We start from the raw sequence: 14,632 nt of genomic DNA on the forward strand, positions 1-14,632 counted from the left end.
CGTTTGTTTTATCCTCTTTCTTGTTCGCTTTCGCTCCAGTTATGGTGCGCTTGTGTTGTTGCTTCGAAAGCTTCAGAATCCCTTTCCATCAGTAACGCTGCTAACAGCCACAAAGGACAAGTTCAGGAATTTTTAGTATGTGTGGGTGGCGCTGTTTTCTCAACGTCAGGAAGCAACACTTTCATATATATATATATATATATATAGATATATATACATATAAAGAGAGAGAGAAAAAAATTGAATGGTTATATATATATATATAAAGAGAGAGAGAGAGGGAAAAATTGAATGGTCATTTAATCTGCACTGTTCAATCTAAAATCTAATATAATCAATGGTTAAAAAATAAGAAAAAAATAAAAATAAGTGATAGGCATTTTTGTTATTTAATATTAATTTACATTTTTTTGTTTTTATTTTTTTCTCAATCAAATATATGAACCGTCTCGTTAAATGGTTGGATGACTTTAAATTGAGTTATCATTTATATATATATATATATATATGAGAAAGCAATAAAATTCACATTCTTTAATTTTTATTAAAAAAAATTTAAATAAAATATAAACATCTTAATATATTTATAAAAACTATTATATATATATATATATATATAATAGTTTTTATAAATATATTAAGATGTTTATATTTTATTTAAATTTTTTTTTAATAAAAATTAAAGAATGTGAATTTTATTGCTTTCTCATATATATATATATATATATAAATGATAACTCAATTTAAAGTCATCCAACCATTTAACGAGACGGTTCATATATTTGATTGAGAAAAAAATAAAAACAAAAAAATGTAAATTAATATTAAATAACAAAAATGCCTATCACTTATTTTTATTTTTAGAGAGCAATAAAATCCAAACTCTTTAATGTTTATTAAAAAAATATTTTAAATAAAACATAAACATCTTAATATATTTATAAAAAACTATTTTGATATAAACATGCTTTGATTTAAGTTGTTTTTATGAAAAATATAGATTTTTTATTAATAAAAAATGTTGATGTTATGGGAGCTATTATTTTTTATTATAAAAACAATATTAAAATCTACCAAATGATCAACTTCCTATATGTTTTGCATCAACAGTAATGAATTGCAAAACATCGAAATTATTATGAACAACTATATTTCGTTTGTTTTATCCTCTCTCACGACGCTGCCGATTCCCCTGCCCCTCCCACCTTTCTTTCCTCTGCTGCCGGCCGCAAATAAGTGATTTAACTAATTCAGTAGACATGTGATGACCTTGAAGATTCAGCCAAAAGAAAAAAAAAACATTAAAAACACAAAAATAAGTCAGCTGAAAAAAAAAGGAAAAATTGCGGTTTTATCGTTGTCGGGTTTAAACAGTAACATTTTTCTTAGATATAATATGACGAGTTTGAAAAAATAAGAAAAATATGATAATACGAGAACATCAAAAAATAACTAGATATTTAAAAAAGTAAAAATTAAAAAATAAAAACAAGCAGTTTGACATTAAAAATTATAAAAAAAACACCTAAAATGAAAAAAAAAACACGTTTTTTCCAGTTTTTTGAACCTCAAAGAGTCTTGACATCAATGCAGTTCAAATCGAGTGGTTCAGGCTTTTTATTTATTTTATTTTATTTATTTTTTTGAAAGAGATTTGAAATTTTTATTTATTTTTTTGAAAGAGATTTGAAAACCCCCACTATTCCACCTACCTCCAAGGTTGTGGGCGGCATTGGAATGACAGAAAATGCATTCTTCAACTTAAATACTGTGTCCCACCATTTAAAACACAGAAATATAATGCCCACGGTTAAAGACCTATCTTTCCATGTCGACGCTATGCCTTTTAAGGCAGTTTAGGGTGACTTTGACAACATAAATTTATATTCCATAGAACATAAACTTAAGAAAAACTCACTCTGGATAGAACAACAATGGAGTATCTGAATCAGTGAGTTGAAAACTCTTTCTTGTCCGGTTGAATACCATGCAACGCAATTTTATGATTTTTCCGAGAGCTCGTCGCTTTCGAGAAGGCGTGTGAACAAGAGACGAGTTGGATCTTCCCTAAAAGGTTGGAGAAAGGGTCAGAGGGAGCGTGTACATTGAAAAGTATGAAAGTTTCCAACCCATTACATTACTTCTAGAATGTGAAGAAGTCGAGGCGAGGCTCCGATGACTGCCCGTCCTTTTCCCTTCAAATATAAGAGAAAAAATCATTTGCTAGGTTGCCCTAAGAGTAAGATTTTCACTCGTAATTGTTGCTAATCTAAGTTAGTGGGTAATTCTAACAATACATATGGAGAGCATTATTGTTATTATTATTATTATTATGTCATTTACCTTTCTTTCTTTCTTTCTGGATAGAGATTATTAATATGTTTGATTTGAATTGGATACTCAACCGAACCGTTTTGAAAATCGAATGTGGAAAGAAATTTAAAATCGGATTATATTTGGATTTAAGAAATAACATTAAATATCTCACTCAATTTATATTTGAATTCAGACCAGATTTAGCTTTAAATAAATATCATACATCCAATGCTTGTACTATTTGAAGATAGACCACCCAATTCAAAATTCAGATTAGAATTGTGAAATTTGATTTCAAATTCAAAATTTGCATTCAAATCTGAATTCAAATATATATAAATATATATCTAAAAAACCAAATATAATTAAGGATATATCCGATTCAAATTGAATTCATTGACATCGATTAGCTTCTCTCTCTCGTTGTCACCCTCCTATCCATTATTCCATTGCTTGTCTTCTACTTCCTCCTGTTCCTTTTGTTAAATTTTATGAAATTGGTTGTCGCACCAATTTTTTTATTCAATGCATCTTCAATTTGATCAGCGAAAGCTTCGTTTAAAAAAAAAAATAAAAACAATAAGGCCAGCTATACTTTCGCTCGGCTAGCTTTCTTTGAATTTATGTGGTTGGAAAAGGGCATCCCGTCCTTACATGTTGGTACCGTTGACCAACGTGTGGTCGGAGTGCAGCCAGACCTGGTTCTCATTGACCAGGACGTTGACGGGACCAGTTTAGTTAAGCACGGTCCATCAGCCTGTCCTGTCAAGCCTAGCTCGAGCTGTCGTCAGCCAGGTTTGAATAGGCCAGGCCGAGAGCGCTATCAGAGCTAGAAATTTTTAGCTGAGGAACACACGAGTCGCATTGACATATAATCGTAATGTCATTTTTGAATTCTTTTAGCAGACATCCTTTATCTCCGCCACCAAATGGGAAACAAATTAACCAAATGGGAAACAAATTAAAGGGACTCGAAACAGTTCAACTCCAGAGAGATTCGAACTTAGAATTTCAACCCATTAAATTTGACTATTTGGTGTGTATGCATGTATATTTAGCATGAAACATTCTTGTCACGCTTTGTTGAATTCAAGGCAACGATTTTTACTTACTCAAAGGCAATAAATGTCATCACTGCCATCATCACGTTCATCTATCTCAGATCTTGGTCAACATATATGATCTTGAGGATCTTTTGGTAATGAAATATTTTCTTCCTTCTTTTGCTCAGTTACATCTCTTCATGTAAAACTGAGTATATAATTCAAACTCTACATAATTTATATTTTGGTGACCCCGAGGCTATCCTACCATTCAAACAAAGAGTAGAGTTACATATGTGTGGGCCCCTGTGGACAATAGGCTCGAAGTAGAGCCACATGCCCCTCAAAGTTTTTTTTTTTTTTTTTCAAAGAAATATTTTTATATATTTGTTATGTTATGTATATGAGCGTCCCTTTAACATTAAAATCCATAAATAATGTCTCTTGTAGAAAGTTTTTCTCTCTTTGCTAGTTTTGAGCAAAGAGTGGGTCCAACAAATTATTTGGCTCGGGCTCGACCCGTTGCGCAGCCCTAGCTTTCTACTAACATGTGTAATACCATTTAGCAATAGGGGTGAACGAGTTCGAGCCGAATCATTCGCTTAACGAGTCGAGCTTAAGTTCATGAGTCGACTCGTTCAAATAATCGAGTTGAGTTCCAGCTCAACACATAATTGTCGTCAAGTTCGAGCTTTAATCGAGTTTGTCGAGCTTTAATCAAGTTTGTCGAGCCTTAATTAAGTTGATATATTCAAACAAGTTTACGAGCCTTAATCGAGTCAAGCTCGAGCTCAACACGTAACGATGAATATCAATTCTATTGAAACGAGTTTGTCGAGCCTTAATCAAGTCTATCTCGAGCTCAACACGTAACTGTGGAATCAAGCTTGAGCTGCTTCCGTCGAGTATTTTTGAGCTCAAGCCGAGTCAAGCTCAAGGTTTCATTAGTCGAGCCGAGGTCAAGCTGAAGGTGGACTCGGCTCCTGTTCATCCCTATTCAGTGGACCCACTTTCAAGGCCTACTATGTTGCGTTCCAGCAAAGGGAGCGGGTTTTTAAGCATGCCCCTCTTATGTTATGGCCATCATTCAACGTGGCCTTGGTAGGTATGTGATTTAGAATTGAGGCAATTTAGGAAACGATTACTGTGGCTTTACTTAAAAAAAATTACAAAAGGTGCTATCAAACAATTATAAGTAACAAGCAGGCCCTAATATGAAATTTTTCCAATTATTGGAAAAGCGTCGCTTTACCAGGCAGCTTCTATCACTTTTGGAGTAATAGTTGAATCCGTAAAGAAATAAACAAAGCAAAAAATAAAAATTTTAAAAGCGGAATGAAGGGGAACGGGAACTGAATGTTTGGAAAAATATTATATCACAATAAACAACAGGCAACCAATTATTGAAATTTTTTTTTTAAAAAAAAAAAAAAAAAAAAAAGAGAAGCTGCTCCCTCACCTTCCCTGGTAACCATGGTTAACCCAATCCAAACCCAATTATTAGGAACTTATTTGGATCCAAACCCAGTCCAAATGACAAGAAATTTGCTGGGTACCATGGGAACTTTTGATTTGGATCCGGATTTTGTCTGTGGGGATATAAAGAATGCGGGCGAAGAGAAGAGACCAGTAGACGACAAACCAGATTCTCTGCTCTCAATCTCAGCCAACGACTTTGACCCTTACTTTTCCACGCCGTCTCCCTCCTCCGATAAAAGTTGAAAGGGAAAGGGATGAATCAAAAGGTTTCCTCCCGCCATTTCAGGCTTTCTATTCTCCTTCTTCTTCAGTACCCAACCGGACGCCTCCCCAAGTTCCTCTCTCTCTCTCTCTGACGGTGTGTGAGGAAGGAGGTGAAGGCAAATGGACATGGTTTTCTTGCTAGATGAGGAAACACGGTCTGCTTTCATCCGATCGGTGGTTCGCATCCTTCACTGCAGATATATTTGTTTATGGTCGTATCAACCATCTCTACCAGGGTGAGACAACTTGCACCCATCACCTTCACTTCACTGTTAGTTTTCATCAGATCCTCTGATCGTGTATTAACTTTAGGTTTCGAACTCTTTGATTTTGTGAAGATGTTTGCGTTTCACGGATGGATACTATGAAGACGAATCCGCCGCAGAAGCAAGCTCGTCAGGCGGAAGTTTTGGTCGGAGACTGTTCGACGCATACAGCGGTACTGTTTGTGCTATCGATGGCGGGTAAAAAAAGGGCATCGCGGTCTCAATGAATTTGCAAAGGAAATGAAGGTATGAAGAATTTATCTGAGTGTTATGCCGAATGTTTTGGGCAGGGTTCCTGGATTAGCGTTCAAGGAAGGAAGGCCCCACCTAATGCTGGCAGCAGAGAGTCTCCAATTCTTGGCAACAACAGAAGCTCAAAGGCAATTCTATCAAGTCAGTTCCGAAATACAAACCCATTATGCTATTTCAGAAAAACTAAAAAATGAGCATCACTTTTCTTAATTGTTATCTTGATGGAATTCTTTCAGGGAGCTCGAATTAAGGTAAGCAGTTTCGAGATGGTCTTAAAGATTCAGAAGTCCAACTCTGATGCCAGCAATGTTAATGATCTCCAGTGTGATTTTGCAAACAGTATGCAGCTTTCTTGGCCTGCACAAGTGGGGAGATCGAGCTGGGCACCTCAGCTAACCAGGTGAGCGCCAAGTTTCCTTCTCCCTTTAGTTTTTGTTCATTAAAATGATCGGTTTTAGCATTTGAACAGAAACTGGTCATGAAATGACTAAGGCACCTCATGAGAAGGTGCTGTGGCTCTTGCCCAGTAGCCAGGTCGTGAGATGCATCGCATTATTTTTATTATGCATAGAATGATAATAATATTATGATATTACGTATCCTGGTACGAAAGCATGACAACATGTTGCTTCTCAGAAAGTTGGTACTTTAATCTTCTTTTGTTCTATCAAAATATGGACTTCATTGTTTAAGAAAATCAAAGAAGGTGGCGTTCAGTAGGGTCCCAGGCCTACCGAACATGAAGAATGAATCTTCATATATGGTGTTTGATGTCCATATGATACGAGATCTATATAACGTTCTAAGCTGCCTATGATATTCTTCACATTTGCCTTGATATCTTTTGGTAGTATAGTTCTGTTGTTGAGTCCAGAAGCCAGGAGAAATTAAGTTCTTCGATATTGGCATACACCAAGATGCTTTTTTCTTCTGATCTTAACATGAAGAAAATCATATGGGGCATTGAGCAGGTGAATTTGGAGATGGATGACATACGAAATCTCTTCACAGAAGACATGGTAAAGCAATTCGGTTTGGCAGGCCTTCATCAGATTCAAGAAAGGAGCATATCATCTTCCTCGTCGTCTTTTCGTTCAGTCTCGCTCGGAAGCCCTGAGTACTCATCCGGCCTGCTGCCGATGATATCATCCTTTCATATCCCACTCATCCGAAATCCGACCGCAATTCAACCCCGTCCAAGCGCTTATATGGTTGATGCCGCAATGACTAAAGCAATGCTTGCAGTCCTCTCATCAACAGCACCTTCTTCTTCTTCATCATCTTCTTCTTCACCATCGTCCCTTTTATCACAGTTGAGCACTCAAGGGACGGCATTCCAGAGATATTCATCAGAAAGCTCCAGATCGATCCTTTTTCATCGGACTAGTTTGCAAAGCCAATACCTTCTGAAACTCTCAGTTGCCATTCTGAGAGCAATCAACAACCAAAGAAAAATTCAATCTGTAATGACAGAAAACCAACCAACAGCTAGTCAATTGAGCCATGTAATTTCAGAGAGGAGGAGAAGGGAGAAACTCAATGAAAGTTTTCAAGCTCTTCGAGCTCTTCTGCCTCCTGGATCAAAGGTAAGCATACTAAACCATCTTATGAACGAATATTGCTCTCTATTAAGGATACTTATGAATTCAAAAATATAAATAAATTCAAATCGATCTTAGATTGTGATCCTAGTAAGTTAAGCCACAGCTTCTATTCTATGTGTAGCTCCTCTTTGATTTCAGGTGAAGCTCAAGGAAACCGATGCACCAATCTCCTTTGTAGTAGAACCTCTCTTAAATTTCCCTGGTAGCAAGCGAAGGATGGAGAACCTACACGGATTAAACTAACCACGTTAAGGGTTTGCCTTCTTGTGAGTTCATGCCCTTGACAGACTACATACGTAAACACATACACACACACACACACACACACACACATATATATATATATATATATATATATATATATATATATATATATATATATATATATATATATAGAGAGAGAGAGAGAGAGAGAGAGAGAGATCATAGGTTTGCAGTTGAGGTAGTTTAAAGTTCAAACTTTAAAGTACTCTATATATATCGTCGGAGTTTTTGTTCGTTTCTAATGAGCTTATTTTTACAAATCAAATCGTATAAATTGATATGACAAATAGCTATAAAACTCAAAAGATATATAAACTTTAGATGTTCAGACAAACTTTTATGAGAGTCGAAGATTACCAATCTCAGCTTTTTAGGTTTATAAATTTTGATCGACATGATTTTCTTAATTTGTTCCCTTTATGATATCACTCTTCTGTATGTGTGTGTGTGTGTGTGTGTGTGTGTGTGTGAGAGAGAGAGAGAGAGAGAATATAAGCATTAGTCTGTCAAAAATGGACAAAATTCTTAACGTGGTTTGTTTAATCCGTGTACCCTCTCCATCCTTCGTTTGCTACCAAAGAAAGATGTTCTACTAGTTTCCTTGAGGTTATATAGTTTTCTGAAGTTATGACATCAACTTGCCCTGCATTTACTTGCTCAATTTTCCGGGGACATGCAGAAGGACAAGGCCTCCATACTAGCCGGCGCTAGAGAGACGCTGGCAGCGCTCAAATCAGAAGTATCAGAGCTCGAACGCAGGAACCAAGTTCTCCAATCGCAAAGTACATCTCGTCCCACGACCGAAGCAAGAAGAGGAGAGCAAGAATCGACCTCCGGCGATGAGGGAAGAGATGTAACCGTAACCGAGATCTGGGCGTCGCCGGAGGAAAGGGAAATCGAGCTGAGAATCCGGAAGGGAGGACAGTTCGAACTCATGGACTTAGTCCTGAGACTGCTGGGATGCATCAGAAGCATGGACAATGTGGATCAGTTGATGGCAGTATCAGCGGAGCTTCAGCAGGAGCAGCAACAGAGAACTGTTGTCCTCAGACTCAAAATCAAGGTTTGTCCCATCTTGATCTCGATCTTTCAATCTGTCAAATACTATATGTGTAATTAATTTATTATTGATTTTAGGGTGAGTGGTTATTTTTCCACCGCCTTGAAAGGCTATAGCTCCCCTTATGTCTCGAACTCCGGCTTAAAATAGCCTGTCATGCAATAGCGATGTTAGAAAAAGTTTTTTGAGACAGTACTGATTCATAGATTTTCGTATATGAAGGAATATATATATACATATATATATATATATATATATATATATATATATATATATATATATATATATAACAAAGTAATACTAATGTAAAAAAAAAAAAACATTGAAAGGCTAGTGTGGGCAATTGTAGCTCCGCCACTGCTGTCATGCTGCTCACTGCGCTACACCCCTCCCCTCGACGTATTTGCTCACTTAAAATTGCAACCAACTGGGATGCAATTTATAATATAAGGCGCTTTCCTTTCCTTATGGGTTCCACCATGAAAATGGTTGCATGGGACCATGAGATGACAGAGATGAGTTGAAATTTTCAACCACCAAAAGGATCTGCAATCAGGCGGCGGGCGAGTCAAACGTTGCAGCTTATTTGGGTGAATCTTTTGTGGCTTATATCCAGCATATACATTTTTTAAATTTAAAAACGTTTAAAGTTCTTCTACTTCAGTTTTTTTAAGAGGTACTTTTTTGCTATAATTGAAGAAAAAGGTGGCATTATTTTAATAAGCGACGCACTTTGTCGTAAGCACTTAAAAATAATTTTTTAAGGTGGCACTTTTTATGGTTAGATAACTGATTTTTGTTATTATTATAATCAAATATCTTAGTTCAAATTGTATGCGTTAGTGACTTTAATTAGGAAATCATCCTATCAGGACTCACATCGTGTTAAGCCTGTGCATCGGGCTGACTCAGCCGGGCCGGACCCGATAAGGGTTGGTTGGGTTGGGGCTGGCCCCTAGCTTGGTCTCGGACCCGATAAGGGTTGGGTTCGAGCTGGCCCGTAGCTTGGTCTCGGACCCGATAAGGGTCGGGTTCGGGCTGGCCCGTAGCTTGGTCTCGGCTTGACAACCTGAAACTCGAGTTCGGGCTTAGCTCGATTAAAATAAAAATATAAAATAAAATTTTTAATATAAAATATATTTTTAATAGTAAAATATATAGTATTATTAAAATAAAAAAATATTGAAAACATATTTAGCTCCATGGGCTGGTTTTTTTGGGTCCGAACTCGAGCCTGGGTCCAGTGTTCACACTTAGAACTCATTAATTGATATAGCTTTCTCCTCACAATTGGTGGATGCGATAGAAAGCCTTTCTTTGTCAAAATATTTTACTTGTACAAGAAACGATCGATGAATTGGACAAGACCATGAATCTATCCAACAACCCTACATGGGTGATTTTCCTACTTACCTTATAGAAGAGAAAAATGTCCATATTGGCAACTCGATTCTTAGAAAGCCGATGGTCAACTTCAGAGACTTGTTCGTTAATTTGATGCGCACCATTAAAAGTTCCATGTGGTTGGTTATCATTTTCGCCGCTGGTTCAATCTTGAGTTCATGTTGGTCTAGTCCGAAGCCAGCCAGAAGACCCTGACCATGCATGAACTTGATAAACTAATTAACTCCCCCTTAAGTCAATCAAATGATTCATGCGTCCACATCTTCCCTGTTCAATTAATAGCCTTAGAAAACTTGGTCAAGTCGCCTTATTAGATCACTATTACATTTTGCTACTTGGTAGCCGTGGGACCAATATATAATCCTTGAATGATAACTTTAGCTTTATTTAGACTTCTAGAGACATCAAATCCGAACCATGTTCCCTCTCTCCCTATTTCTCTTTTGTCATAAACTCTTCTCTCTCTCTCTCTCTCTCTCTCTCTCTCTCTCTCTCTCTCTCGAGATATATATATATATATATATATTCAACGTAAATAAACTATGTAACTGACCAAGTTGTAACTTTTATGTTTCTGTGGACAAAGCAGGGCAAGGAATGGTCCAGGTCCATGTTCGAAGAGACGGTGGCACGAGAATTTGGTGATTGAGAGGGCACTATCTGCAGTACGACGGCTTCTTTTCCTAGCTTTTGAAACTTCTTTCTGTGCTTTCCCACATCGTTTCCTTCCTCGTGAGCCGCCAACTCTCTTCTCGCACATAGAGGGACCTACGTTGCCTCCGTTTGCGTGAAAATCTCTTGGCTCCTTCCTTCTCCTTTCTCCAGATTCTTTTTTCTTTTTCCTCCATTCAATAAGGAAAGTACCTAGGCTACGTAGGTCCTTTTTTAGGCGACGAGATTGACTGGCATTTTGCATGAATTAGAACTTATACTTTCGTCAGAGGCATTCATTAAGAAGCATGATTTTGTTGAGAGATGTATCATGTATGCACACCAACTACCCGATTCTTCCTTTGGTTTGAGTTCCAACTCCAAGTTTGCTGCTAAATCATTGCCATGGACGGTTGATTCAGATCTGTTAGTTACAAAAAGAGGTTTATATGGTGCATTAATATGGTTTCACATCTGAGGATCCTTTATTTATAGCAGTGGTAGCTGGTCCTTGCATGTCAGAGTCTGGAAACACTACCATTCTATGAATCAGATGCATTTGTGGTTCTTTTATATGGTAAAAATTGATGTACTTTGTACTTATTAGTTGTGAATGTCAATAGTTGTGAATGTCAAGGAAGGAGATACAGATGAGTGAGTACGTGCAATTTTTTCTTTTTCTTTCTCATATTTGTTGGTAACATACATAAAACTCGGTAGTGGTGCTTGAGAAGGTCAGTATATAGCAATGTACATTAAGTTATTAACCGATATCTACGGTACCAACTTTTTTTGGCAATATTAGATCATGACGCCTACCACATGTCATGCACAATGATTTAAGGTGACGTTGGCTTTTGTCGTTTAGACAATTCAGCTCAAACAATTGGTTGCTGGGATCCAAGAAACAGAGACCCATGTAAAGGGACCTCACTCCCAACTATATTTTCATAATGTCCTGATGATCTTCCAAGTCAATCTTGGTTGCCAGAAGTTGAACAACAATTTCATACAAAATGGACCAAAAGTCCCGCCTATTCAAACTCTTGGTGACGGTAGATTTTCAAAATATTGGATCACATGCCCTAGGGGAGCTATAGGGCATAGCTCAAACAATTAGACTGAGATGTATTATTTGGCGTGTCTGTAACAATTTGACCAACTTCTACGCTCAAGCTTTTGGTTCGGTGGATCCTAACCCGCCCCCTAGCAATTTCGGTTTCAACTCCAAAAAGATTAGGAAACATGACAACCATCTATTTAATAACCTCCTTTAAGTCCTTAAAGATCATTCATAATATTGGGACTAAATTTTTTGGGTGTTACGTATCTCCACTTCAACTCGTGGATGTTATATTCCTGCACAATGAAAGGGGATGGGTCTCTACGTGTTATAAAACATGAAGATCTCACCGCCTGGCATCGACGCAACTATACATCTTAAAGACAAATGAAAGGACTCTCGCTCGAGTGATGAAATTAATCCTCCTCCTCACCCAAAATAGTGGATCACACTTATTCTATTCTTTATTCTTGATATATTGAACCCAAAATTGAGGTCCAATAAAGACCAAGGTTCCCGGAATTTAGCTGAGCATGAACCAATTCCAGATCCGAATTGATACTTCCTGGTTCTGGGCAAGAAATGGGTCCGGTCAGTTATATGGGTCAGGCTATAAGGAGCGATTGTAAATCTCTGAATCTTAATTATATGGTTACCTGATAATTCGGTGTTCAAAGTTTCAGGTGAGCCCTGTTTTGGATAGAATTTTTTCCTTTTTGTCATCACGCAAACGGTCGTCAGTCAGCCTTCTGTTTGATTGTTAATTACGTCAATCCGATCGTGTCGTTTCCTCTCTGATTTAGATCAGACCTTTTTGCAAGGCGGGATCTTAATGTGGATCTTAATTAGGTTCTACATGAGTTCTCTAATTTGATGAACTGGTTCAGATTTTTTGTCACATAGATCCAGGTACTTGAGATCCTTGGCTCTCAACCATACTCTTAAGCATATGTCATTGTTTTGTGCATCTACCCCAAAAATTTGTTGGCTTCATTGGATACTTTAACAAATTTTTTGGGAGGTGTCTAATGAATCAAACAAATTTTTGGGGCCCATGTATAAAACAGTAAGGTACTGGTTCCAAACAACTTTTAGGATTGTTATTCTGCTCTTGCATATACTTATGCAGAACCATAATTTGGAGTTTTACCTTCTTAAACAAATGCTTAAGTTATGATCCAGCTCTCACCAATCTCTAAATTTATGTTTTCTCAAACACTAATAGTAATGAGTTTGCCTCTTTAGTCCTATCATTACTTTTGTCTGGCTTCTCTTCTCCTTGCAGGCCATATCATATCAGTACCTTTGACTATCTCCAATGCCTTGACCTTTTATCGATCTTACCAATGCAAGTTGGTTTTCTTTGCCACAGTTTGACCATCCCTCTACTTGCCTGCTCCTTGTATTTACCCCTTCACACTTTAATTCTCGGCTTTGGCTGTATTCTTGGTGGTCGTGGCTTATTAGTTGTTAGTGGCCGATTTAGGAAGAGTCCAACAACAGGATGTTCAGAGATACTGCCGTTCTCTACTGCCGTATCAGCAGACCCAGTTCACTACTTGTGAAAGCTGGCGTTAATAATGCACTCCACGGTCAGCATTTGTCTTGGGCCATGGCCTAGCTTCTCTTTCTTTCTCTCTCTCTAAATATATATATATATATATATATATATATATATATATATATATATATATATATATATTTTTTTTTTTTTTTTTTTCTCCACTACTTCTTCTTGATTCGGTGGCTTCTTTATCTACTTTGTTTTCTTCACTTTTTTGCTGACACTTGGTTTTCTTAGTGACTACTCGGCACTCAATTTTGTTAACGAATTCTTATTTTGTCGTCAAATATTAATAATGATGGTACTAGTACTCATATTCTTCCCTATATAGTAGGCTGTTGACATCTCCATGGCTATACATATGTCCCATCTTCTGTTTGTATTTTCTAAATCAGTCTGCGTTAAGTTGTTGCTTTCATCTTAGTGAAATGACATAACTGACTTTTGAAAAAGAGGAATTTAAAACTAAATCAATGTAGTTCTAAAAAGTAAGTTTGAAAACGACATAAACTCATTTTATTGATCGTGTATATATATATACATCATCACCACCACCACCATCATCGTTCTCATTCTCTTCAAAGCTTTTAGTACTCATACATAAGAAGAAGTTATATACATGCATTTGGTATTCAATGCTTGGCCTTAACCAAGCCAATGGAAATTCAATCCTAGATTACTTAAGAAAATAAATTGCAAAAAAGAATTTCTGTTTCTCAGCGTCACCTTGTTGTGTTCTATACAGCCTCTCACACTCCATTAGCTTCAATGTAAAACCTCAACCATTAAACATGGTTCAGACCTGCTAGAGAACTAGTGGATCCATCTACTGGAAAAACATTGTGAGTCACTAAAGTTAAATATGGAAACTATGGCAAAAATTAAGTTACCTTGCAACAGACAAAAAAAAGTTAACAGAGATAAATGCGTCGTCTAAATCAAAGAAGATAATGATGAAAATCAAGATATACTATAGAACTGGGGACAACGATATCTTGATTGTATTAAATAACATATTGGTTAAACACTTGCTTACAGTAACAGGAAAACATTGTGTTAATGAGAGATGTTAGGATGTAGGTTCTCTTACACTGCAACACTTTTAGATTCTGCTCAAGGGACAGAACATCTTGACCGCCCAATGGTACAAGAGAAACATGGAAAACAGGGACTCTGTGATTAGTGATTCAAAGTTTTTGTTCTCTTTAGAAAGAAAGAATACAACATGTGGCCTTTGTATTCTTTCTGAGCTGAAGTAAGATTGAAGCATAGCCCTTGCAGCTTTGGTGTGAAAGATCATACTCTCAACTAGAGTGAGAAATTCCATTTCTAGTCGCTTCAAAAGTCATGACCTGTTTTACTTCTCTTGCACATGAAAATAAAGGCAAAGGCATTCGTCTAC

The 14,632-nt window shown here is 36.8% G+C and overlaps 1 protein-coding gene across 1 annotated transcript; it reads left to right on the forward strand.

Annotated features, from left to right (window-relative positions):
• Positions 1–5,222: 5,222 nt before the first annotated feature.
• LOC116245694 (putative transcription factor bHLH041) lies at positions 5,223–10,601 on the forward strand. The gene is made up of 8 exons (XM_031617206.1): positions 5,223–5,338; positions 5,441–5,566; positions 5,659–5,761; positions 5,857–5,871; positions 5,961–6,020; positions 6,472–7,206; positions 8,168–8,551; positions 10,542–10,601. The coding sequence occupies exons 1-8, from the start codon at positions 5,223–5,225 to the stop codon at positions 10,599–10,601; spliced, it is 1,599 nt and encodes a 532-aa protein (XP_031473066.1).
• Positions 10,602–14,632: the final 4,031 nt, after the last annotated feature.

The sequence above is a fragment of the Nymphaea colorata genome, chromosome 1 (genome assembly GCF_008831285.2).
Source record: "Nymphaea colorata isolate Beijing-Zhang1983 chromosome 1, ASM883128v2, whole genome shotgun sequence".
Lineage (NCBI taxonomy): Eukaryota > Viridiplantae > Streptophyta > Magnoliopsida > Nymphaeales > Nymphaeaceae > Nymphaea > Nymphaea colorata.

What these genes read in the sequence shown, in the direction of transcription:
- LOC116245694 (XM_031617206.1), top strand. Translation starts at nt 5,223, where the DNA reads ATGGACATGGTTTTCTTGCTAGATGAGGAAACACGGTCTGCTTTCATC. An exon ending in TATCAACCATCTCTACCAGG is followed by an intron (nt 5,339 to 5,440) that starts GTGAGACAACTT and finishes GATTTTGTGAAG; the next exon opens with ATGTTTGCGTTTCACGGATG. An exon ending in TCCTCAGACTCAAAATCAAG is followed by an intron (nt 8,552 to 10,541) that starts GTTTGTCCCATC and finishes TGGACAAAGCAG; the next exon opens with GGCAAGGAATGGTCCAGGTC.